Source organism: Dreissena polymorpha, chromosome 6, assembly GCF_020536995.1.
Source record: "Dreissena polymorpha isolate Duluth1 chromosome 6, UMN_Dpol_1.0, whole genome shotgun sequence".
Classification (NCBI taxonomy): Eukaryota; Metazoa; Mollusca; class Bivalvia; order Myida; family Dreissenidae; genus Dreissena; species Dreissena polymorpha.
This window is the reverse complement of record NC_068360.1, coordinates 91,544,341-91,569,102: the sequence shown is the minus strand read 5'-3', so window position 1 is coordinate 91,569,102 and position 24,762 is coordinate 91,544,341. Positions and strand designations below refer to the sequence as shown.

Here is a 24,762-nt window from a genome sequence, read left to right as displayed (position 1 = left end):
CAACAAAACAGTTTGCGGAAAAGTCATCAATCAATGGGAATCTTTGGCTCTTGAAACAAGCAGTACAAATTGATATTAGGTATGAGTATTGTCAGTAACAACTCCACGTAATTTCACATTGATGCGGTCAACAAACGCTACCCTACCGGAACCAGACACGCTGCAATAGCCTGCAACCCACGACGCCAAAAACCTATTTCAATTGTGGACGGTCGCACACGGGAAACCATTGTCCCGCCTATGGAAATTAGTGCCACATTTGTGGCAAGCGAAACCACTTTAAAACACTGTGCCGTTCCAGTGAAAAGATACGAGTGAACGAAATCGCCTGTAAAACATTACTAGAGACTATCACTGTTTATATAGGTGCTTATGCAATTTCTCATGACGGCAGTTTTTATTCCATTGACACCGTGCGTACTTATTTCTTATTCTCACGCTCTCCAGACTGTACCTTTGCAAAATTATCCGTTAGCCCCACGCAAACATGCTCAAATCTAATTTCAAATCAATATTCGTCACCTGCTGGAGCCCCCTTATCAAAAGCGAACCTCCTACACTGGAGATGGTGACCGCCCATTTTTTCCGAAGGCCCGATAGTCCGATTTTAAAAGGTCCGCAAGTCCGTAGGTCCGGTTATTCGAGTCCGATATTCCAAAAGCCCCATATTGTTATATTAACATATTAAGGGTATTTCTTTAAAAAGTTACATTTTCGAACGTGTATGCGAGTCCTCGAACTGTTTACACTCAATATGTGAACAGTTAAACAACAAAGTAGATTGTATAGAGGGATCTACATGGGCGTCATTTTCCACTGTGTATGCAGGTTTGTTCATTTGTCACTGGACACAAACTTGCCCGAAGTTGTCCTATACTTTTCCATACACAAAATGCATGCATCGTTCCTGATGATATGAAGCAGTGCATGTGCGATTTTTATTATCTTTCGCTTAACACAATAATTTTAGGCGCCTTTTTCAACTACGACCTTTCAATTACATTATTATAATTGAAATAGACTTGGCATATAATTTATTTGTAAAAATAACAGTAACTGTACTACCCTAACAGTCTTCAAAGTTTGTTCAGATAATGTTCTTGGGTCAAAACTGGACATTGCCGTGGCAAGCTATTTATTATAAATTAGAAAAACGCAGAATACCGAAATACAATCTTAGCATATATATTGTCAAGATTTACATTCCGACCAAGTTTCACCAACAACAACACGATTGAAACACACTTATGGCCAGAAGAAAGATAAGATTTTTTTATAAGATTTGATTCGGTGTCCAAAGTTCGAACTTCGCCTAGTTATGTTCAAGATAAACATTCTGAGCAAGTTTAATTATATTGGATGAAAATAAATGTCGCTTCTAGGGCATTCGTACCAAAGGTACAGTAAAGTGTCTATTCCATTCGCACCAAGCGCTTCCTAATACAACCATTAAATGGATTTCTTATAATCGAAATGCATGCAAAATACACATCATTTGCATTTTTTTTTAATGATACCTTTTAAAACCAATGAACAATTTTGTACGCTCTGGGACTGTAAAAAACATCTTATAATTAGGTTATTGTTGTATTGAATATAGAACAAACAAACAACAAATCCATTCGTGTTTTTTTCATATTTATACATAATAAATAACAAGCATTGGGAAAACTATTATGTTTCTGATTTAAAGCTTGATATACCATAGTCATGATGACAATATACACAGATACTGAACATGACTTCTAAAAGTGTAATTTTAACAACAAAAACTTTATTGATTTGGCATTTAAGTTGTTTATGTTTACTCATATGCCTTAACTAAGTACAGAAAGCTCAAGCTGGTCATTTAAATACTACCTTCTACCATGCTTGAATTTATATCTCCCAAAATGCAGTTTTTATTAATTACCACTTTTAAACAGATGTCACAATTTTTGCCACCCCCCTTAATAATAAAATGACTTTAATTAGCAGTGAAATGCTCCTCAAAATTGAGCTGCAACACCATTTCATGGATTTATCTAATGCGAATTGCTTTTATGCTAAAACATTCAAAAATACATTGCCAACCCCTTAACATTTTAATGCCCCACCCCATTTTAAAATGTCCCTTTTTCATTGGTCAATATGTTTGAAAATACACACACATCTAATATATTAGTATTGATTGTTTACTATTTCATAAAGTAACACACTTTACTTGATATTAACATCAAATTATTTTTAATACAGAATATACCTTATTGATTTATATGCTACATGGATGATTGAATATAAGAACTGAAGTGGAAGCAGCACTAATAAGTGACCCACGATGTTAAACATTTACCATATGATATTTAACAAAAGGTTGTTCTTTCCACTTTTCAGGCCCACCTGCCCTTTTTTCGTCAGGCTAAATCCCTACACATAATTCACAAAACATTGACAGGCAAAAAGACACTTTATAGTAAATATGTTGTCTTAACTAGAAATTGTTCAGAAGCAATCACATATTTCAACCCCTATATTCATCTTGTTCCTATAAAAAATGATTTGTTTCTACTACTTGTTACAAATTTGTCAGTCAAATACCTCCATTTCTATCTGATTCTCCATGCAACAACGCAGAAATTGTATACAATATACGACTGTTCATTATAAATAAATCAGTCACTGTAAGCAGTTAATCAGTTGCTCCTTAATGTAAATCGTTCCGTAATTTAAAATTCCTAATTGAGCCTCATTCTTGGAAAACTGGGATTAATGCATGTGCATAAAGTGACGTCCCATATAAGCCTGAGTAGTCTGCACAGGCTAATCAGGGACAACACTTTCTGCTTTTACGGCATTTTTCATTTAAAGGAAGTCTTTAGTAAACAAAAACCCAGTCTAGGCAGCAAGTGCCATCCCTGATTAGCCTGTGTGGACAGCACTTGACGCATATGCATTAAGCCTGGTTTTCCCAGAGCGATGCCCAATTTCTCAGTCGCAGTCGCCCATCTCAACTTCCTCAATCATCAGACTGCTACTCTCCAGTCCCGAGAGTTCCGTGGCGGAGGACTCGTCAAGGCGTGACGTGAGCCTCATGATTGGCGGTGGCGGCAGATTGCTCTCCTTCGAGTCGTCCTCCAGTGAGAACTTACGGAGACCTTCACCCTTCGGCGCAGGGAACACAGGGCTGTCTTCAAGATCTGTACAATATATCAGTAGTTTATTATTATTATGTAACGCATTTTATGGCAACCCAAATAAATTCCTTTAACAAAGCATACAGTAATCACCCAAGCGAAAGACCAGATTTTACCAGACTTTGTTCTTCCTTATCCAAACAAAAGAAAATACATATTATAGTTTATTTTTATCATTATGACGTTCAGAATAGTTAAAAAATTCTAATTACAATAAGATAACAACTTAATTTAAATATGTTCTATTAAAACATATGTTTTAAACTTTCAATTAAAAGAGTTGAAATTTTTGTGATTTTTTTATACATTGTCACAATCGTTGAAACAGCCATTTGTAATGCTGACTTTTGCATCAAATTGACACTGAACAAGCAACAGGCATGTGGTTCCTCGCTTTTGATTTACGATCATCAAAAGAATTGAAACCAGTCAAAGTCAATTCAAACAATAAAAAACTTATTGTGTCTCCTAGGTCACTTAACAAGGTGCAATTTTTGACTGGTTCTAAGAATTGCATTTAGAGTTGTTTACGTTATCAGCAAAGGTAGCAAGTACGACTGGTTGCAAAAATCCGTTTTAATTTTAAGTAAAACAATTAAAGAACAATAAACATAAACCAGTCCATATTATTTTTTACATATTTCTAGTTTCGCTTTCATTTTTAACCAAACCAAACAATTACATGTTTTGTTCTTTGACAGACACAAGGAACAACAGTTTCAGTAATAATACTGGACCTCAGCAAATTTTATCAGAAATAACCGAGGTCCAACATCTTTTACCCATTTATGCCTAGCGTCTAGAATAAAGACCTTGGCAAACAGCGTAGACCCTGATGAGACGCTGCATGATGCGGCGTCTCATCAGGGTCTGTGCTGTTTGCTTTAAGAAATATCTGTAAGAAATATTGTTAATATAGAAATAAATATATACTAGACATCCCTTATTTTGGAAATAAATTGATCCAATTTAGAAGGATGGGAGAGTCCACAAGGCATAAATGGGTTAAACCTACCATCCCCTGGTGACAGGTCTGTCATCAGGGACTCAATCAAGTTGGACAGCATGGTGGTAGAGAAGGCATCATCTCGACGGATGGACAGGGCCTGCACAGGAACGCATATAATAAACAGTATTTATATTGGAAACATGGTTTTTAACAAGTTAAACATTCAAGTACTGACCTTTGAAGATCAAATGAAACACTATGTTACAAAGATAGGAATATAAGAATCCTAAATAACAAACAGGAATCCATCATCTCAACAGATGGACAGGGCATGCACATGAAAGCCTATGACTAGTATTTAATGATATTGTGTCAGAGGATATAAGTCAAACAATAAATTGGAAAAAAAAGTGTCTTAAAGTGTGACTTTATAATGCTTTTAATAATTACAATGTATGTTAAAAAGGTTTTCAATAAGTTAAAATTCTAAAATCCTGACCTCAGAAGATGTACATAACTACTATGTAACAAATATAACAAGAGCTGTCAGAGGACAGCGCGCTCAACTATTCGAGTGCTTGACAGTATAACGTAAGCCATCATGGGGAAATTGTTCATATTCAGTAATTTATTAGACGATCTTTCAAAAATAAAACAAGGGACAAAATTGTCACAAAACCAGGTTTTCATTGTGAAAAAAAAATCTGATAAAGGGAGAAAACTCAAACTGAACTTTTGAAATGACCAAAAAAAATTAACCCCCTTTGTAAGTTTTTTTTTTTTTTTAAAATCTATTTTTAGTCGTGGCGACCTTGACATTGGAGATATTGACGTGATTCTTTCGTGGGACACACCGTCCCATGATGGTGAACAAATGTGCCAAATGATTTTAAAATCTCACAATGAATGACATAGTTATGGCCAGGACAAGCTCATTTATGGCCATTTTTGACCTTTGAACTCAAAGTGTGACCTTGACCTTGGAGATATCGACGTAATTATTTCGCGCGACACACCGTCCAATGATGGTGAACAAATGTGCCAAATGATTTTAAAATCTGACGATGAACGACATAGTTATGGCTCGGACAAGCTCATTTATGGCCATTTTTGACCTTTGAACTCAAAGTGTGACCTTGACCTTGGAGATATCGACGTAATTATTTCGCGCGACACACCGTCCAATGATGGTGAACAAATGTGCCAAATGATTTTAAAATCTGACAATGAACGACATAGTTATGGCCCGGACAAGCTTATTCCGCCAGCCCGCCAGCCAGCCCGCCAGCCAGCCAGCCCGCTCGCATTCGCCAATCTAATAACCAGTTTTTTCCTTCGGAAAACCTGGTTAAAAAGGAAAAAAAAAAAAAAAAAAATTTTTTTTTGGGGGGGGGGGGGGGGGTAGGGGGGGGGGTAGGGGGGGATGAGAGGGGGGTATAATGTGGGGTGTGGTAATTAATTAGATGTTCAAAAAAAAAAATGGGGGGGTGGGTGGGTGGGTACGGGGGGGTGGGGGGTGAGAGGGGGGTATAATGTGGGGTGTGGTAATTTATTAGATGATGTTTAAAAAAAAAAAAATTTGGGGGGGGGGGGGGGGGGGGGGGGGGGGTTAGTGTGGGGGGTGAGAGGGGAGTATATTGTGGGGTGTGGTAATTTATTAGATGATGTTTAAAAAAAAAATTGAGGGGGGGGTGAGGTTGGGGGGGGAGGGGAAGGGATTCTGGTAGGGGCGTGGGGTATTGTTTGGGTGGAATCCATTGTGGTATTCAGGTAAGTGTTGTTTTGTTAAAGTAATAATAAAATGTGATCATAAATAAAGAAGTTATGGCAATTTAAGCAAAATGTTCAATTATCTAAGTGTAAAAAGGGCCATAATTATGTCAAAATGCTTGATACAGTGGTCTGCTCTTGTTTATAGGTTGGGGTCATGTTGCTAAACAAATATGCAACATATAAAAGCAATATGTCAAAGGATATAGGAAATATTTGGGGTGGTACGCAAACTTTAACATAGATTTATCAATAATATGCATATTCTAAGTATAAAAGGGGCAATAATTATGACAAAATGCTTGATAGAGTTGTCTGCTCTTGTTTATAGGTTGGGGTGATGTTGGTAAACAAGTATGCAAAATATAAAAGCAATATTTCAAGGGACAATTAAAATAAATGGGGCAGTGCAAAAACTTTAACATTTGCTGCATATTCTAAGTGGAAAAGGGGCCATAATTATGACAAAATGCTTTATAGAGTTGTCTGCTCTTGTTTATAGGTTGGGGTCATGTTGGAAAACAAGTATGCAAAATATGAAAGCAATATTTCAAGGGAGAAAGAAAATATTTGGGGTAGTACGAAAACTTTAACATTTGCACGCTAACGCTAACACTAACGCTAACACCGACGCCGGGGTGAGTAGGAAAGCTCCACTATATATATTTTATATATAGTTGTCGAGCTAAAAAGGATTCTATATATCAAACAGGATATACTTAAATTAAAAGCTTAACACAGCACAATCAAATATAATGCTTGTATAACAAATAATTTCATTTTTCTTATTTAAAAGGTTTATTTTATGCTTTCCGGTGGTTTATAGAGAAATATCAGTGAATTAAAACTGATAATTTCACTGTTTCAAACAATGGAAATTATCAGTGAAAATTATCGATAATTTTCACTGTTTATGTTAAATGACGTCATTTTTTTGACGAAATGACGTCATTTTCCAAGCGAAATTCTTTTGTTAAACCCTTTAACAATGTATATAAAGTGTGAAAAAAAAGCATAAAATAAAAAGAAAATTTGTTGGGTTCGGTGGATTATCGATTTTAATTCACTCGTGATCATATAAAATATATATTTTCACTCGTGGCTGCGCCACTCGTGAAAATATTATTTTCTATGATCACTCGTGAATTAAAATCGATAATCCACCGAATCCAACAAATATCCTCTATATCTTATTTGAGTTATACACTTCAATGGAAGAAAATATCCAAGCATTACATGTTTTACCTGAAATCTTTACTGTTTAAAAGATCTAGTTGAGTTTTATTATTAGAACTATTTGTAAAACCAGTTTCACTGATTGGTATTGAAAAGTGCACGAAAATCTAAACTCCCATCCTACCTTGTGGAAGTAGTCCACTGCCCTGAAGTTGTTGCCCTGCAGTGCGTACACATAGCCGATAGCCGAGTACGTGGAGGGACTCTGGGGCTCAAGTGTCAGGGCCTGCTGGTGATATTCAAGGGCTTCAGAGTACTTCCTGTAAGAAAAATGAAATTTTTAGCATCACTATGGAAAAACGGGGCTTAATGTAAGTGCGTAAAGTGTTGTCCCAGAATAGCCTGTGCAGTTTGCACAGGCTAATCAGGGACAAAATTTTTGGCTTTACATTTTGTTGTCCCTGAGCGGACTTTACACTTTAGGCACATGCATTAAGCCCTGTTGGCCCTGAGAGGGGCTCATTTTATTAAGGTATGTCATTTGAAAACTTTGAAACTTTGAATAAAGTGGACCTCAATACAAAACTAAACCAAATTTTCAATTGTCTAAGTATATAAAGGGCACATAATTCTGTCAAAATGCCAGCCAGAGTTATCTTAATTTCCTTGCCCAGTCATGATAGTAAGTAAGTGTACCAAGTTTGAATGCAATAGCTTTGATATTTTATGAGAAAAGTGGACCTAAGCACAAAACTTAACCGGACACCGACGCAGACGCCGAAGCCAACACTCAGGTGATGACAATAGCTCTTTAAAAAAAATAAAAATAGATGAGCTTAAAATCACTTCAGAGAATACTGTTATACTGGCACCTAGATATGAAAATAACAAATATTTTGATCAAGTTTCATACAGATTGGACTATAAATTTGACTTCTAGAGTATTAACAGGGTTTCATGATAGCCATATACGGGAAACTGCCCTCCTATCTGGCGGCTATGTTTTTTAGCAGATCACAAACAATTTTGAACTCGGCAAAGATATCTTTAAAACAAATTTTCCTTCCCAATGTCATGAAGATTGGACTAAAAGTGTTGCTCCTACAGTGTTAACTATAAGATTTTACTATAGCCATATAAGTCAAACAGCCCAATCCTCTGGCGGCTATGTTTTTTTTTTAAAGACCATAACCATTTTCAACTTCAGCTGAGATATCATCAGAACAAATTTTCTGACTACCATTCTAAAAGATTTGACTAGAAACTTCTAGAATGTTAAAAAGGTTTTATCATAGCCATGTAAGGAAAACTGCCCCGCCCATATGGCGGCAATGTTTCTCAACCAACCTGAACCATTTTTCGAACACAGCTTAGATATTTTGACAAATGCTCTGACCAAGTTTCATGAAGATTGGACAATAAATGTTGCCTCTAGAGTGTTACCTAGGTTTTACTTTAGCCGTATGTAGCCATATAAGACAAAATGCCCCACCTCCTGGTGGCCATGTTTTTCAACAGACCTGAATCAAGGTAAAGGTTGATGAAGCACTAAGGACAAAAAGTGATCACAAAAGCTCACCATGTGCACGTTGTGCTCAGGTGAGCTATAAACGTGCAATTAAATAAAACATAAGTTGAGATAATTCTGAGCAACATTTTAACCATAGCCCCAGATGCCCTTACTTCAACTTCCTACAGGTGTGCACCAGAATATATAAAACCATGAAGTAAAAACAAAGAACACAATAAAGAACAACATAGTTTGGATCATTCTTAGCACTTTTTTTATTGACTTGACCCATGATCACTTACTTCAAAATGTGCAGCTCCATGAGATACACATGCATGCCAAATATCAAGTTGCTATCTTCAATATTGCAAAAGTTATGACCAAGGTTAAAGCTTTGGAACAGAATGACAGACACATACAATGACAGACAGGCCAAAATCAATATACCCCTGATCATTCGATCCGGGGCATAACAAAGTAACAACATAAGTTAGGATCAATATTTTAAACACAGCCACAGCAGGCCCCCTTACTTCAACTTCCTGCATGTGTGCCCCAGGTTATTCAGCAGTGGCTCCCATTTCTCCGTGAGGTTTGTCTGCCCTTTCAGGTTCTGTATCATCTGCAGGGCGTCCTTGAAAAAACCTTCTGCAGAGTCCCACCTGAACATTAAACATTTACCACTTAGGTACGTATTTTGAAGCATTTGTAGTCCCTTAGAAAATTAAATTTAATTAAAGACCTTTACAATTTTTAGGCTTCATTTCCAAACCTTAGATAATCATGAGCAGTAAACAGCATAAAATCTGAACAGACTGCGAGTTACTCACAGGCTGTTCTGTTTTTATGCTGTTTGCACATAGCCATTTTCTATTTGCTTCTGAGTGTGAAAGGGTTAAACATATAGTTTCTAAATTTGCGGACACATTTTTTTTCAGGCACTCTCAAATTGATCAGTAGATAAGAGCCACACTATTTGTCAACGGAGCTGAATGCATGTACGATAAGTGATGTCCCAGAATAGCCTGCACAGTCTCCAAAGGCTAATCTGGGACAGCGCTTTCCGCTTTTATGGAATGTTTCGTTAAAGAAAATCTGTTTGAAACGGAAATCCAGTTTAGGCGGATAGTGTTGCCTGTGATTAGCCTGTACTGACTGCACAGGCTGATCTGCCAAGACACTTCACACTCAAATTAAGCCCTGTTTTTCACACTAAAACAAGGGCTGTTTGTAAAACATGCATGCCCCCCTATATTGGCTATAAGTTGTAGTAGCAGCCATTGTGTGAATACGTTTTTTGTCACTGTGAATGTGGGGGGGTGGTGGTGGTGGTTGTAGCAGAGAAAGAAATAGTAGTAGTAGTAGTAGTAGTAGTCGTAGTAGTAGTAGTAGTAGTAGTAGTAGTAGTAGTAGAAGTGTCGTAGTAGTAGTATTAGTAGTAGTGTAGTAGTAGTAGTAGTATAGTCGTAGTAGTAGTGTAGTAGTAGTACGTAGTAAGTAGTAGTCGTATTCTAGTCGTCGTCGTAGTCGTCGCGTCGTCGTCGTTCGTCGTCGTTGTCGTCAGTCGTCGTGTGTCGTCGTGTATCGTCGTCGTCGTACGTTCGTCAGTAGTCGTGTGCCGTCGTATTACGTAGTGTAGCACGCAGCAGCGCGCCGTAGTCTAGTAGTAGTAGTAGTAGTCGTTAGTAGTAGTATCAGTAATGCATTACCAAAATGCTTTTGCCTTTCCATTTGGTAAAATTTAAATAATTAACAATAGGGGGCAAATCGGTAGACAATAAATTTTAAACTCATTGCATTTGTTTCCCCTGTAGTGTATTACCTCCCCTGTCCTGCTTATATTTATATTAATCAACAAAGTTAAACATTAACACAATATTTAATATACAAAATATACAAAAAATCTCATATTCTGAAAATATTTTTACTGATCCACTGTATTTTACTAAAAGGATGATGTTTCATTGGACTGATAATTATAGATTTAGGATTACAGACCAGTTGCTTCAGTAATATTGTTCAGAGTGTGCCCTGTTGGCCGCTTATGCACTCTTGAATTATCATTCAAAAACCATTTTACTATTTTGAGTCACGGTGACCTTGACCTTTGACCTAGTTCCCTCAAAATCAATAGGGGTCATCTGCGAGTCATGATCAATGTACCTATGAAGTTTCATGATCCTAGGCCCAAGCGTTCTTGAGTTATCGTATGACAACCACCTGGTGGACGGACGTACCGACCGACCCTGGTGGACGGACGTACCGACCGACCTACTGAAATGAGCAAAGCAATATACCCCCTCTTCTTCGAAGGGGGGCATAATTAAGCCCTGTTTTTCACACTAAAATTAAGCCCTGTTTTTCACACTCAAATTAAGCCCTGTTTTTCCAGATTATGGTACATATAATTTAGATGTCTTGTAATTCCAGATATTTTTAGTCCATTATTACCTTTCCACCCGTTATCACCAAATGTTTTATATGACAAATTATTATCATTTAAATCTAGCATTTGTGTTTGCAGGAATATACAAATCAACAAGAATATGGCTTCATGGCGCCTGTAATACCTTAGGAAATACAGGAATCTGGTCTAAAGAATCACAACTTGGCCATTCTTTTATTTGCAAGTTATGATCAGGGCTCACGCTGGGCTCAAATTTTAGGGAGAAGTGACTTCTTCCTGGAGACTGATTTAGGGAGAAGTGAGGAGACTCTAGGGAAAGGTGGAGAGACTCGGACACAAGGGTTTGCATGTAGGGCGTTACAACACACATATGTGTATCACATTATTGAAGTATGCCACTGTAGTACACATAATTTTATTTCTTTTGTGTATCTTAATTTTTCCAGCAGTTCTAATTAACCAAGTAATAATATACACGACAGATAAATAACTAAAATTTTACTAGCTCTATATTCAATCCATTTTGATGTAAATATCATATTATACAGACTAAAGTATTTCAAAGATAATATGTTTATGAAGCAGTAGATAACATAAGCTTAATTAAACTGTCAGACCAGATAAATATTTATGTTTGAAATATGACATTTAGCATATGCTTTCTTAATAATTATTTGTTATGTTTTTTAGTTTTTCCAATTGCAATTTCATGTGAATACAATTCCAAATATGATAAACCACACCGTCCGCATCACCCCATCTGTTTTCTTCATCCTATTTCTTCTTTAAAGAACTTAGAAATTAAATTATAATCGACGAAAAATAATGTATCCGAAAACGACAGTCCGAAAAATTGTACGCATTACGCACATAAAACAAATTGTGTATATCGTTTGACAGCAAAAAAATGAAAATCAGAAACCTAGCAAATACGTAATTATTTAAATTAATGTACAATTTAATTGACATATTGCTTTACAATAGCATAGTTTGTGGGTAAAAAATAACTAAATTATCACCTTTTAATTTCAAACAATAATCGGCAGAAAGTTGTAACATCATCGACATAGATCTAATTGTTTAATCATCATCCTTTTGTTAATTCAGATCGAAAGTCGGTAGAAATGTAAAGTGATTAACTTAGAAATATTTTTTTTATTGTTATATTGCAGACATTCCCAAAAGTGTCAGACCGTCGGACCTGACCGACGTTTTAATAACAGGTCCGATTGAAAATGCCATTTTGCCTGTCCGAATGTCCGGAAAATAATTCAAGAAGAAAAGTTGATTTATTTTATAGAATTCATTCCAGTGTGCGATCATTTGAGAACGAATATTTCTGGGCATTCCGGAAATTTGTGCCTGGTACCAATTTCGTCCGGTCTTTTATTTATCGATTTCTAATTGGTTAGCGGCTGGCAAAGAATGAATGGTAACTGACGAAACCTCTTCGCTACTTTCCGAAAAATCTTACGATTCTGCGAAATGCTGCTAATGTCCGCCATCTTGAAATTTTAAGTGATCGATTTATAGCAATGTTAAGCACTGCAGTAGCATATTGTAAAGCAATATGTTAACCGAATTATATATTGATTACATATTTGCTAGGTTACTGGTTACTCGTTTACATTTTCTACATTCAAACGATATGTATAAAGCACATTTTATTATATGTGCAAAACATGTGCATGTTTTCGGACTGTCGTATTCAGATACAGTATGATTCGTCAATTTTAATTTATTTTCGACGTTCTTTATAACATTTTTATAGAATGACGATACACATGCGGTGATACGGATGGTATGGTTTATAATATTTCGCATTGTAGTCACCAGAAATTGCAACTAGAAATACTACACAAAAGTACAATAAGCTAGGTCACGGGGGTGTCCCCCATAGGGACCCGTTGGGGTCCTGCGGTCCCAGACCCCTAGCTAAATTTTCCGGATTTCAAATTTAAGTCACCCTGGAATTAAGAAAACAAATATGTAACCATACAACTTATCGACTTAGGAAAACAACCAACACTTAGTATTAATGGAGCATCTGAGTTGTTGCCGAAAGACATAACACTTAACTTTGCAAATATATAAATACGATATATATGTTTGTACATGGATGTTTCGGTCCTATGAATCCCAGTCCGGTCCTGCAAGTTATCTAAGACTACCGGACCTGATGTCCTGTGGACTTAAAATACTTTTGGGAATGTCTGATATTGGCTCCTTTTTATTTGTTTATCTTTAAATACGACGTTTGCCATCGGCCGCTATACATGTAGTGTTGGCAGACGACAATATCAAATGTGTATTTCCCTGAATGACCCAATATTATGTGTGAGCAAACTCAATGTTGATTGGGCAGCTACCATGTGACTTGAATGCTGACTTGACCAATATCGATCGCCGATTAGATAAGTTCGGAGGTTGGGAGAATCGGGGCGGGGTTTAGCTCAAATTACCTGTCGCTCAATTGCGACACGCTCCGGGCTGTGACAGTGTGTATTGGAAAATTGAGTCAGACCTTGACATCGAGAAAACCGGATGTAAACACATTCCGATAAGAACGAGACTGGAAGTCGCTTTTTATCTACAATTTCTTAAATTTTAGGCGATGTTTGGCGTAAGAAAGCGACTTAGTCGCTCACGTCGCCCCCTAGCGCGAGCCCTGATGATTATAAATGCCATGTTTACAATCAAATATTGAGCAATAATTTGTATGTGACTCCAAATTTAAATTAAAATAAAACCAAAATTATGGTAATATTTCTAACTGACATGTATTGAGCTATATTTGAATATGTTAAAGAAAACAATTCAAGATTAAACAATCATTCAACTGTTCATTTAAGTGTAATAATATTTAAAAAGACTATTGCCAAGCATTATAAGTCCCCTACCAGTGAAACTCCACCATTTTCAGCAATATTTCTACTCTATTTGTTGCCAAAGCAAACAGAATTCTTGACGTAGGAACAAAATGAAATGACGTGCATAATCTCCATATTGCCCTCTTTCCATGTTTGAACTTTCATGAATCAAGAGCTGTCACCATAGGATGACACTAAGTTCAAGGTCAAGGTCAAAGGGGTCATGCATACCAAATATGAAGGTTATATCTCAATGGACATAGAAGTTATGAGCATTTTTCGAAACCTAAACGCAGATTTCGAAACCTAAACGCGGACCCTAAGTTCAAGGTCAAGGTCACAGGGGTTTTTGTGTGTATGGAAAAGTCTTGTCCATATACATAATGTACACATGCATACTAAATATGAAGGTTATATCTCAAGGGACATATAAATTATGTGCATTTTTCGAAACCTAAACGCAGATTTTAAAACCTAAACGCAGACCCTAAGTTCAAGGTCAAGGTCACAGGGGTTTTTGTGTGTATGGAAAGGCCTTGTCCATATACACATGCATACCAAATATGAAGGTTACATCTCAAGGGACATAGAAGTTATTAGTATTTTTCGAAAACTGAACGTAAAGTGTAATGGAAAGACAGACAGACGGACGGACAGCCTCCTTGGGGGGGCATAAAAATACAAAGAACTTTTATCACAGGATCCACTGTTTTCAGCAATATTTCTAGTCTATTTGTTAATATTTCTAGTCTATTTGTTGCTATAGCAACCAGAATTCTTGACGGAGGAACAAAATGAAACAAGCAAATTTGTTGAATTGATATCCCCCGCCAATATGCTTCTGGACACAAAGTGTTATATTTGACACTCAAAAAGCATTTTTTCAATATACAAAGGGCATAACTCCGTTATTAACTTATGGTGTACAATGTCATTTTACGTGCATCATCCTCTTATCCCTATATATACTCATACCAAGTTTCAATAAAATCCGCCAAAGCACTTTCAAGATATGGCTCCGGACACAAAAGTGCCGGACGGATGGAAAGACGGACAGAGAGACAGACGGACGGACAACGCCAAAACAATATCGCTCAGCCTATGGCGGGGGATAATAAGGTGCATAATCTCCATATTGCCATCTATCATGTTTCAACTTTCATGAAAAAATATGAAAAACTTTTAAAGTTATCGCAGGATCCAGAAAAGTGTGACAGACAGACAGAGCGCTAACCATTATCCCCTCTGGTTTCACCAGTAGGGGACAAAAAAGTATAGTAAATGCTACCCATCAGTTAGGTTACATCAAACACAAGAATATCCTATTGCTAATTTTATCAGTATAATGTCATATTGCAACATTTTTATCAACCATTTTGATTATGGGACTATGGCCCTTAAGGAAGTCAGCTCATTTTCTCAAGGAAGCCTATGTCCAACATAAACTCCAAACTTACTCCGAGTTCTGGAAAGCAATGACGCCCATCTCATGCAACACAAATGGGTCCCGGTTGGCGATAGACAGTGCCTGTCTGAAGAACTTCTCTGCCAGCTTGGGGTTGTTGGTGAGACCGTACTCTAGGCCTATGTACAGAGCAGGAAGGTGGCATCTGTAGGAGAGAATGTGCGTCACGTGCTGTCACAGATTAGTCTGTGCATTCCACACATGCAAATAATAGGGATGACACTTTCCGCCTTTATGGTATATTTCGTTTAAAGAAGTCTCTTCATGGTGAAAATTCCAGTTTTGGTGGAAAGTGTTGTCCTTTATTAGCCTGTGCAGACTTCACAGTTTTAGATGAGTAAGGGGATTGTTGGTGAGACCATTCTCCAGGTGGGAGTGGGGTGGTGGGAGTAAGGGGATTGTTGGTGAGACCATTCTCCAGGTGGAGTGGGGTGGTGTGAGTAAGGGGGTTGTTGGTGACACCATTCTCCAGGTGGGAGTGGGGTGGTGTGAGTAAGGGGATTGTTGGTGAGACCATTCTCCAGGTGGGAGTGGGGTGGTGTGAGTAAGGGGATTGTTGGTGAGACCATTCTCCAGGTGGGAGTGGGGTGGTGTGAGTAAGAGGATTGTTGGTGAGACCATTCTCCAGGTGGGAGTGGGGTGGTGTTAGTAAGAGGATTGTTGGTGAGACCATTCTCCAGGTGGGAGTGGGGTGGTGTGAGTAAGGGGATTGTTGGTGAGACCATTCTCCAGGTGGGAGTGGGGTGGTGTGAGTAAGGGGATTGTTGGTGAGACCATTCTCTAGGTGGGAGTGGGGTGGTGTGAGTAAGGGGATTGTTGGTGAGATCATTCTCCAGGTGGGAGTGGGGTGGTGTGAGTAAGGGGATTGTTGGTGAGACCATTCTCCAGGTGGAGTGGGGTGGTGTGAGTAAGGGGATTGTTGGTGAGACCATTCTCCAGGTGGGAGTGGGGTGGTGTGAGTAAGGGGATTGTTGGTGAGACCATTCTCCAGGTGGGAGTGGGGTGGTGTAAGGGGATTGTTGGTGAGACCATTCTCCAGGTGGAGTGGGGTGGTGTGAGTAAGGGGATTGTTGGTGAGACCATTCTCCAGGTGGAAGTGGGGTGGTGTGAGTAAGGGGATTGTTGGTGAGACCATTCTCCAGGTGGGAGTGGGGTGGTGTAAGGGGATTGTTGGTGAGATCATTCTCCAGGTGGAGTGGGGTGGTGTGAGTAAGGGGATTGTTGGTGAGACCATTCTCCAGGTGGGAGTGGGGTGGTGTGAGTAAGGGGATTGTTGGTGAGACCATTCTCCAGGTGGGAGTGGGGTGGTGTGAGTAAGGGGATTGTTGGTGAGACCATTCTCCAGGTGGAGTGGGGTGGTGTGAGTAAGGGGATTGTTGGTGAGACCATTCTCCAGGTGGGAGTGGGGTGGTGTGAGTAAGGGGATTGTTGGTGAGACCATTCTCCAGGTGGAGTGGGGTGGTGTAAGGGGATTGTTGGTGAGACCATTCTCCAGGTGGGAGTGGGGTGGTGTGAGTAAGGGGATTGTTGGTGAGACCATTCTCCAGGTGGGAGTGGGGTGGTGTGAGTAAGGGGATTGTTGGTGAGACCATTCTCCAGGTGGGAGTGGGGTGGTGTAAGGGGATTGTTGGTGAGATCATTCTCCAGGTGGAGTGGGGTGGTGTGAGTAAGGGGATTGTTGGTGAGACCATTCTCCAGGTGGGAGTGGGGTGGTGTGAGTAAGGGGATTGTTGGTGAGACCATTCTCCAGGTGGGAGTGGGGTGGTGTGAGTAAGGGGATTGTTGGTGAGACCATTCTCCAGGTGGAGTGGGGTGGTGTGAGTAAGGGGATTGTTGGTGAGACCATTCTCCAGGTGGGAGTGGGGTGGTGTGAGTAAGGGGATTGTTGGTGAGACCATTCTCCAGGTGGAGTGGGGTGGTGTAAGGGGATTGTTGGTGAGACCATTCTCCAGGTGGGAGTGGGGTGGTGTGAGTAAGGGGATTGTTGGTGAGACCATTCTCCAGGTGGGAGTGGGGTGGTGTGAGTAAGGGGATTGTTGGTGAGACCATTCTCCAGGTGGAGTGGGGTGGTGTGAGTAAGGGGATTGTTGGTGAGACCATTCTCCAGGTGGGAGTGGGGGTGGTGTGAGTAAGGGGATTGTTGGTGAGACCATTCTCCAGGTGGGAGTGGGGTGGTGTGAGTAAGGGGATTGTTGGTGAGACCATTCTCCAGGTGGGAGTGGGGTGGTGTGAGTAAGGGGATTGTTGGTGAGACCATTCTCCAGGTGGGAGTGGGGTGGTGTGAGTAAGGGGATTGTTGGTGAGACCATTTTCCAGGTGGGAGTGGGGTGGTGTGAATAAGGGGATTGTTGGTGAGACCATTCTCCAGGTGGAGTGGGGTGGTGTGAGTAAGGGGATTGTTGGTGAGACCATTCTCCAGGTGGAGTGGGGTGGTGTAAGGGGATTGTTGGTGAGACCATTCTCCAGGTGGGAGTGGGGTGGTGTGAGTAAGGGGATTGTTGGTGAGACCATTCTCCAGGTGGAGTGGGGTGGTGTGAGTAAGGGGATTGTTGGTGAGACCATTCTCCAGGTGGGAGTGGGGTGGTGTAAGGGGATTGTTGGTGAGACCATTCTCCAGGTGGAGTGGGGTGGTGTAAGGGGATTGTTGGTGAGACCATTCTCCAGGTGGGAGTGGGGTGGTGTAAGGGGATTGTTGGTGAGACCATTCTCCAGGTGGGAGTGGGGTGGTGTGAGTAAGGGGATTGTTGGTGAGACCATTCTCCAGGTGGGAGTGGGGTGGTGTGAGTAAGGGGATTGTTGGTGAGACCATTCTCCAGGTGGAGTGGGGTGGTGTGAGTAAGAGGATTGTTGGTGAGACCATTCTCCAGGTGGGAGTGGGATGGTGTAAGGGGATTGTTGGTGAGACCATTCTCCAGGTGGAGTGGGGTGGTGTAGAGGATTGTTGGTGAGACCATTCTCCAGGTGGAGTGGGGTGGTGTGAGTAAGGGGATTGTTGGTGAGACCATTCTCCAGGTGGGAGTGGGGTGGTGTGAGTAAGGGGATTGTTGGTGAGACCATTCCTCAGGTGGGAGTGGGGTGGTGTGAGTAAGGGGATTGTTGGTGAGACCATTCTCCAGGTGGGAGTGGGGTGGTGTGAGTAAGGGGATTGTTGGTGAGACCATTCTCCAGGTGGGAGTGGGGTGGTGTGAGTAAGGGGATTGTTGGTGAGACCATTCTCCAGGTGGAGTGGGGTGGTGTGAGTAAGGGGATTGTTGGTGAGACCATTCTCCAGGTGGGAGTGGGGTGGTGTGAGTAAGGGGATTGTTGGTGAGACCATTCTCCAGGTGGGAGTGGGGTGGTGTGAGTAAGGGGATTGTTGGTGAGACCATTTTCCAGGTGGGAGTGGGGTGGTGTGAGTAAGGGGATTGTTGGTGAGATCATTCTCCAGGTGGAGTGGGGTGGTGTGAGTAAGGGGATTGTTGGTGAGACCATTCTCCAGGTGGGAGTGGGGTGGTGTGAGTAAGGGGATTGTTGGTGAGGACCATTCTCCAGGTGGGAGTGGGGTGGTGTGAGTAAGGGGATTGTTGGTGAGACCATTCTCCAGGTGGGAGTGGGGTGGTGTGAGTAAGGGGATTGTTGGTGAGACCATTCTCCAGGTGGAGTGGGGGTGGTGTGAGTAAGGGGATTGTTGGTGAGACCATTCTCCAGGTGGGAGTGGGGTGGTGTGAGTAAGGGGATTGTTGGTGAGACCATTCTCCAGGTGGGAGTGGGGTGGTGTGAGTAAGGGGATTGTTGGTGAGACCATTCTCCAGGTGGGAGTGGGGTGGTGTGAGTAAGAGGATTGTTGGTGAGACCATTCTCCAGGTGGGAGTGGGGTGGTGTGAGTAAGGGGATTGTTGGTGAGACCATTCTCCAGGTGGGAGTGGGGTGGTGTGAGTAAGGGGATTGTTGGTGAGACCATTCTCCAGGTGGGAGTGGGGTGGTGTGAGTAAGGGGATTGTTGGTGAGACCATTCTCCAGGTGGGAGTGGGGTGGTGTGAGTAAGGGGATTGTTGGTGAGACCATTCTCCAGGTGGGAGTGGGGTGGTGTGAGTAAGGGGATTGTTGGTGAGACCATTCTCCAGGTGGGAGTGGGGTGGTGTGAGTAAGGGGATTGTTGGTGAGACCATTCTCCAGGTGGGAGTGGGGTGGTGTGAGTAAGGGGATTGTTGGTGAGACCATTCTCCAGGTGGGAGTGGGGTAGTGTGAGTAAGGGGATTGTTGGTGAGACCATTCTCCAGGTGGAGTGGGGTGGTGTGAGTAAGGGGATTGTTGGTGAGACCATTCTCCAGGTGGGAGTGGGGTGGTGTGAGTAAGGGGATTGTTGGTGAGACCATTCTCCAGGTGGGAGTGGGGTGGTGGTGATTGTTGGTGAGACCATTCTCCAGGTGGGAGTGGGGTGGTGGTGATGATGAGATAACTTAACCCTTTCAGTGCGGGAACCGAATATTGAAGGCCTTTGCAAACAGTTTGGATCCAGATGAGACGCCACAGAACGTGGCGTCTCATCAGGATCCAAACTGTTTGCTATTATGATAGTATTCTTTGAAAAAAATCGAAGAAAATGCTAATTTTAGAAATTCAGCAGATGACATTTAAGCAGACGACAAATTTCCCAGCATGCAAAGGGTTAAGCAGGGGAATGACAAATCCAGAAGAAAGATACATTTTTGGGGAAAAAACTGAATGATTAAAAAAATGATGGGAGTGGATGCTAAATAATTTAAAAACAAAACAAATAATAGAGTTGTACAAAATACATCTCATCCTACCCTTTCATGAGCTGTGCAGCAGTGAAGTAGGCTGCCATTGCCTGGTCATGCTCGTTACCCTTGGCAAAAGAATGGCCGAACGCAAGCCAGGCTGGGCCATATGTCCTCTCCAGGGTGGTAGCCTTGCTGAAGCGGGCAAAAGGAACTTAAATTGCAAAGAAACAAAACCTTACAAATATTTTTTCCTCTCTGCATAGATTTTGGGTGTTCTGACTGTTTCAGTCAGCCCTGCAAGAGCCACCTTGGTCCAGTTCAAACAATTAATTAACCCTTTACCACTTAGATACGTATTTTAACGCATTTGTAGTCCATTAGAATATATTTAATTAAGACCTTTCTTACTAGATTCAAGTTTTTAAGGCTTCATCTCAAAACCTTAGATACTGATGAGCAGCAAACAGCATAAAACCTTAACAGACTGCGAGTTTTTCAGGTCCTGCAAAGAATTTTACCTAGGTAAGAAATTCACCTGATAATCTAATTATCCAATAAGTTTTGCTTTTTCTGTTGTTAACAAAAGAAAATAGCTAAAAACAGCACAGATGTTAAATGACATCAAAACATAGCATGATGTCGCTATACTGAGCGTGATGTCGCTATACTGAGCGTGTTTGCTGTATTTCATAAACTTTATCAAAAGAGAGTCATTTTATTAAAGCAAGTATAATCATAGGATAAATGGTGTCCATATCAATGGTCAGTGCACGTGTTAAACAATTCTTTCTATAAGATATTTGCATGAGAATTTTTAAGTTTCCATTTTGGCAGGTTATGAAAAGGGGAGCTTTCAAACTTTCAAATTTATTGGAGAATCTCAATGATAGTTCATACCAGTGCTTTTTCCCCCAAATTGGTGTATACCAAAAGCCACAATAACTATTGAACACAATGGATTCTTTTCAGGTTATAATTTAAAGCAGATTCAAACCCACACCAGCCCAGACAAAGGCTCCAAAAATTGAGTTGTGACCCAAAAATACTGAGGTACCGGTACAAAGATTGAAGCATGTACATGTAGTTTGAGGATTGGCAAATTGGAATGTCTGGGAACATTCTGTTAATGTTTCTTAATTTTTAATTTTAGATGCATAATTCCATGGCAATAGATAAGAAGATATTTGAAGAAATAAGAGAACATCAAAATGTTGAATTCAATTCTAAAATCTTATGTATAAGAATAGGTTTGTGAATACCAATTCTTTTCCCCCCTTTTTCATACTAAAAGCAACAATAACTATAGTGAAATGCAGTTTCATTTCGCCCCGTTGGTGCAAAAAAGGTACCATGTGACATAACAAAGGAATTGTTGCATGGTACCTTTTTGCACCAACAGGATGATTTGCTTTAATGTAATTTAATAATAAGTGTGTGAAAGTTGATTCAAACCAAGACCATGCCAGGTGAGGTTGAAGCTTTAGAAGCCTTGTTATGACCCCACAGACCATGCCAGGTGAGGTTGAAGCTTTAGAAGCCTTGTTATGACCCTACAGACCATGCCAGGTGAGGTTGAAGCTATAGAAGCCTTGTTATGACCCTACAGACCGTGCCAGGTGAGGTTGAAGCTTTAGAAGCCTTGTTATGACCCTACAGACCATGGCCAGGTGAGGTTGAAGCTTTAGAAGCCTTGTTATGACCCCACAGACCATGGCCAGGTGAGGTTGAAGCTTTAGAAGCCTTGTTATGACCCTACAGACCATGGCCAGGTGAGGTTGAAGCTTTAGAAGCCTTGTTATGACCCCACAGACCATGCCAGGTGAGGTTGAAGCTTTAGAAGCCTTGTTATGACCCCACAGACCGTGCCAGGTGAGGTTGAAGCTTTAGAAGCCTTGTTATGACCCCACAGACCATGCCAGGTGAGGTTGAAGCTTTAGAAGCCTTGTTATGACCCTACAGACCATGCCAGGTGAGGTTGAAGCTTTAGAAGCCTTGTTATGACCCCACAGACCATGGCCAGGTGAGGTTGAAGCTTTAGAAGCCTTGTTATGACCCTACAGACCATGGCCAGGTGAGGTTGAAGCTTTAGAAGCCTTGTTATGACCCCACAGACCATGCCAGGTGAGGTTGAAGCTTTAGAAGCCTTGTTATGACCCTACAGACCATGCCAGGTGAGGTTGAAGCTTTAGAAGCCTTGTTATGACCCCACAGACCATGGCCAGGTGAGGTTGAAGCTTTAGAAGCCTTGTTATGACCCCACAGACCATGGCCAGGTGAGGTTGAAGCTTTAGAAGCCTTGTTATGACCCCACAGACCATGCCAGGTGAGGTTGAAGCTTTAGAAGCCTTGTTATGACCCTACAGACCATGCCAGGTGAGGTTGAAGCTTTAGAAGCCTTGTTATGACCCTACAGACCATGGCCAGGTGAGGTTGAAGCTTTAGAAGCCTTGTTATGACCCCACAGACCATGCCAGGTGAGGTTGAAGCTTTAGAAGCCTTGTTATGACCCTACAGACCATGCCAGGTGAGGTTGAAGCTTTAGAAGCCTTGTTATGACCCTACAGACCATGGCCAGGTGAGGTTGAAGCTTTAGAAGCCTTGTTATGACCCCACAGACCATGCCAGGTGAGGTTGAAGCTTTAGAAGCCTTGTTATGACCCCACAGACCATGCCAGGTGAGGTTGAAGCTTTAGAAGCCTTGTTATGACCCTACAGACCATGCCAGGTGAGGTTGAAGCTTTAGAAGCCTTGTTATGACCCTACAGACCATGCCAGGTGAGGTTGAAGCTTTAGAAGCCTTGTTATGACCCTACAGACCATGCCAGGTGAGGTTGAAGCTTTAGAAGCCTTGTTATGACCCTACAGACCATGCCAGGTGAGGTTGAAGCTATAGAAGCCTTGTTATGACCCCAAAATACTGAGGAACACTTATCAGAGGGGGTAATCACGTGATTATCAAGATGGCGATGTCCATGCCGAGGCCGGTATTTTTCGCCGTTTTATACTCTTTAATAACTTGTTTTATTTTTTTAATTCCGCCCACTTCCCAGACATATTAGCAAGAAAGTTACTGGCGTTTATTTCATAGTAATATTCGCTCTATATCTGAACTTTACTCTGTGCAAAATTTCTTAGCGGGATGACCTAATAAGGGCTCCACTAAGAAAATTTGCGGGGTGTAAAGTAGAGATACAAAGCGAATTTAAATACGAAATAAACGCTGATCACTTGTTTACTGATATGGCTGGAAAGTGAGCGCCGTTTAAAAATTAAACAAGAGGAATAAAGGGTATAAAACTGTGAAAAATAACTGTCTCGGCTTGGACGTCGCCATCTTGACTATCACATGATTACCCCCTCTGCTTATGGTACCTGAGATATCGTCTAGCTGGGTCTTTGTTGTCAAGGAGAAGATAGTAGCAGCCAACTGCAAACCAGGAAACCTGAAGAATCAAACCATCTGTAAATGTTATCAATACATATAAGCCTTCCTCTGGCAAAACTGGGTTTAATGGATTAGGATGTGTGTAAAGTGTTGTTATAGATTAGCCTGTGCAGTTTGCTCAGGCTAATCAGGGACAAAACTTTCTTCCTTATCTGGATATTAACTAGGAAGAAACTTCATTTATACGTAAAATTCCATAAAAGCAGAAAGTGTCGTTCTGATTAGCAAGTGCAGACTGGTACAACACTTTAAGCCCACGTTTCAAGCCCTAATTTCCCACAGCACTGCTCATTTGTTTGAAATTTACGAAGCACACAAGTTTACACTTAGATGTAAACCATTTTTTAGACAAAGTTTTCAAATGTACTACATTAGATTAAGTTAAGTCCTTCAAAAACATTTCTCTTAAACAGTGAAAAATTCACATATCAATAGTGTCAGTTGAGCATTTAAGCATATACGGGTATTTTCATTTCCGTGCTATAGCAACCAAAACAAATACATGATTTACTATCTCAGAAAGCTTTCAAATAAAGATAAGAATACAAAAAAAACATGGTTAAGACCAATAACTTACTGGTTTGTTTGGATAAAGATCTACTAGCTTGTGGGCCAAATAAAATAAACCTGAAATGAATAAATACTGTTGTTAGTTATAACAAGGCAGTTCAAAGAACAGCATTTACCCTCACCATTCTTTTTGACATTCAAGAAGGACCTTGACCTTAAGTTGCTTGATCACCTCATGCCTTCATTACACTGCCTACCATTTGCAGCAAATGCCTGTGTTAAAGTACAAACAATGAAAAATACTGCTGAAATGTTTTAGCTGGGGGCCAAAGGGATAGAACGATTCACTAGAAAATAGAAAATGAAAGAGCAATAGGCCCAGGGGGATAGACTAATTGAGAAGCAGTGGACGCATGGAATCTATTATATGGGCTAACGGAACAGTGAGAAACCAATTTATTATGTCTGGAATTAATCGTATTTTGTTTGTTGGAATTGCTGGACACATGGCCCACACCCCCCCAACACAATCTCATTGGATTTACATGATTCACGAAAACAATCTCAGAGGAAAAAACAAACAGAATTCTGTACTAATACTGAAAACTTTCACCCATGCAATTGTCATGAAAAAACGCTTAAGGACCCGGAAGTTACTGAACTGACATGACCACACATTAATAGTGGCTATAAACATGTGACCAGTAAGTTAGTTGCAATAATTCAACTCTCAGCTTTATAGCCCAATGGGCTGCTGAGAGTT

General features: G+C 40.6%; 1 protein-coding gene and 1 long non-coding RNA gene across 3 annotated transcripts in view; one reads left to right on the top strand and one right to left on the bottom strand.

Annotated features, from left to right (window-relative positions):
- Window positions 1-1,625: 1,625 nt before the first annotated feature.
- LOC127834032 (cell division cycle protein 16 homolog) overlaps window positions 1,626-24,762 on the bottom strand; it is a 53,829-nt gene continuing 30,692 nt past the window's right edge. The window contains exons 10-17 of the mRNA XM_052359590.1: window positions 24,067-24,116; window positions 23,417-23,487; window positions 20,111-20,236; window positions 15,313-15,465; window positions 9,112-9,240; window positions 7,253-7,388; window positions 4,189-4,279; window positions 1,626-3,176 (exon numbers count right to left, since the gene is read on the bottom strand). Of these exons, the coding sequence (XP_052215550.1) occupies window positions 2,968-3,176; window positions 4,189-4,279; window positions 7,253-7,388; window positions 9,112-9,240; window positions 15,313-15,465; window positions 20,111-20,236; window positions 23,417-23,487; window positions 24,067-24,116 (965 nt within the window). The 3' untranslated portion in view covers window positions 1,626-2,967. The remainder of the gene's footprint in view (window positions 3,177-4,188; window positions 4,280-7,252; window positions 7,389-9,111; window positions 9,241-15,312; window positions 15,466-20,110; window positions 20,237-23,416; window positions 23,488-24,066; window positions 24,117-24,762) is intronic.
- Window positions 21,511-22,148, top strand: LOC127834034 (uncharacterized). Of its 2 annotated transcripts, none has more exons than XR_008027772.1 (3): window positions 21,511-21,565; window positions 21,919-22,018; window positions 22,121-22,148. It is a non-coding gene; the product is annotated as an uncharacterized LOC127834034 (long non-coding RNA). The 2 variants fall into 2 exon arrangements; XR_008027771.1 differs by lacking the exon at window positions 21,511-21,565 and adding an exon at window positions 21,814-21,868.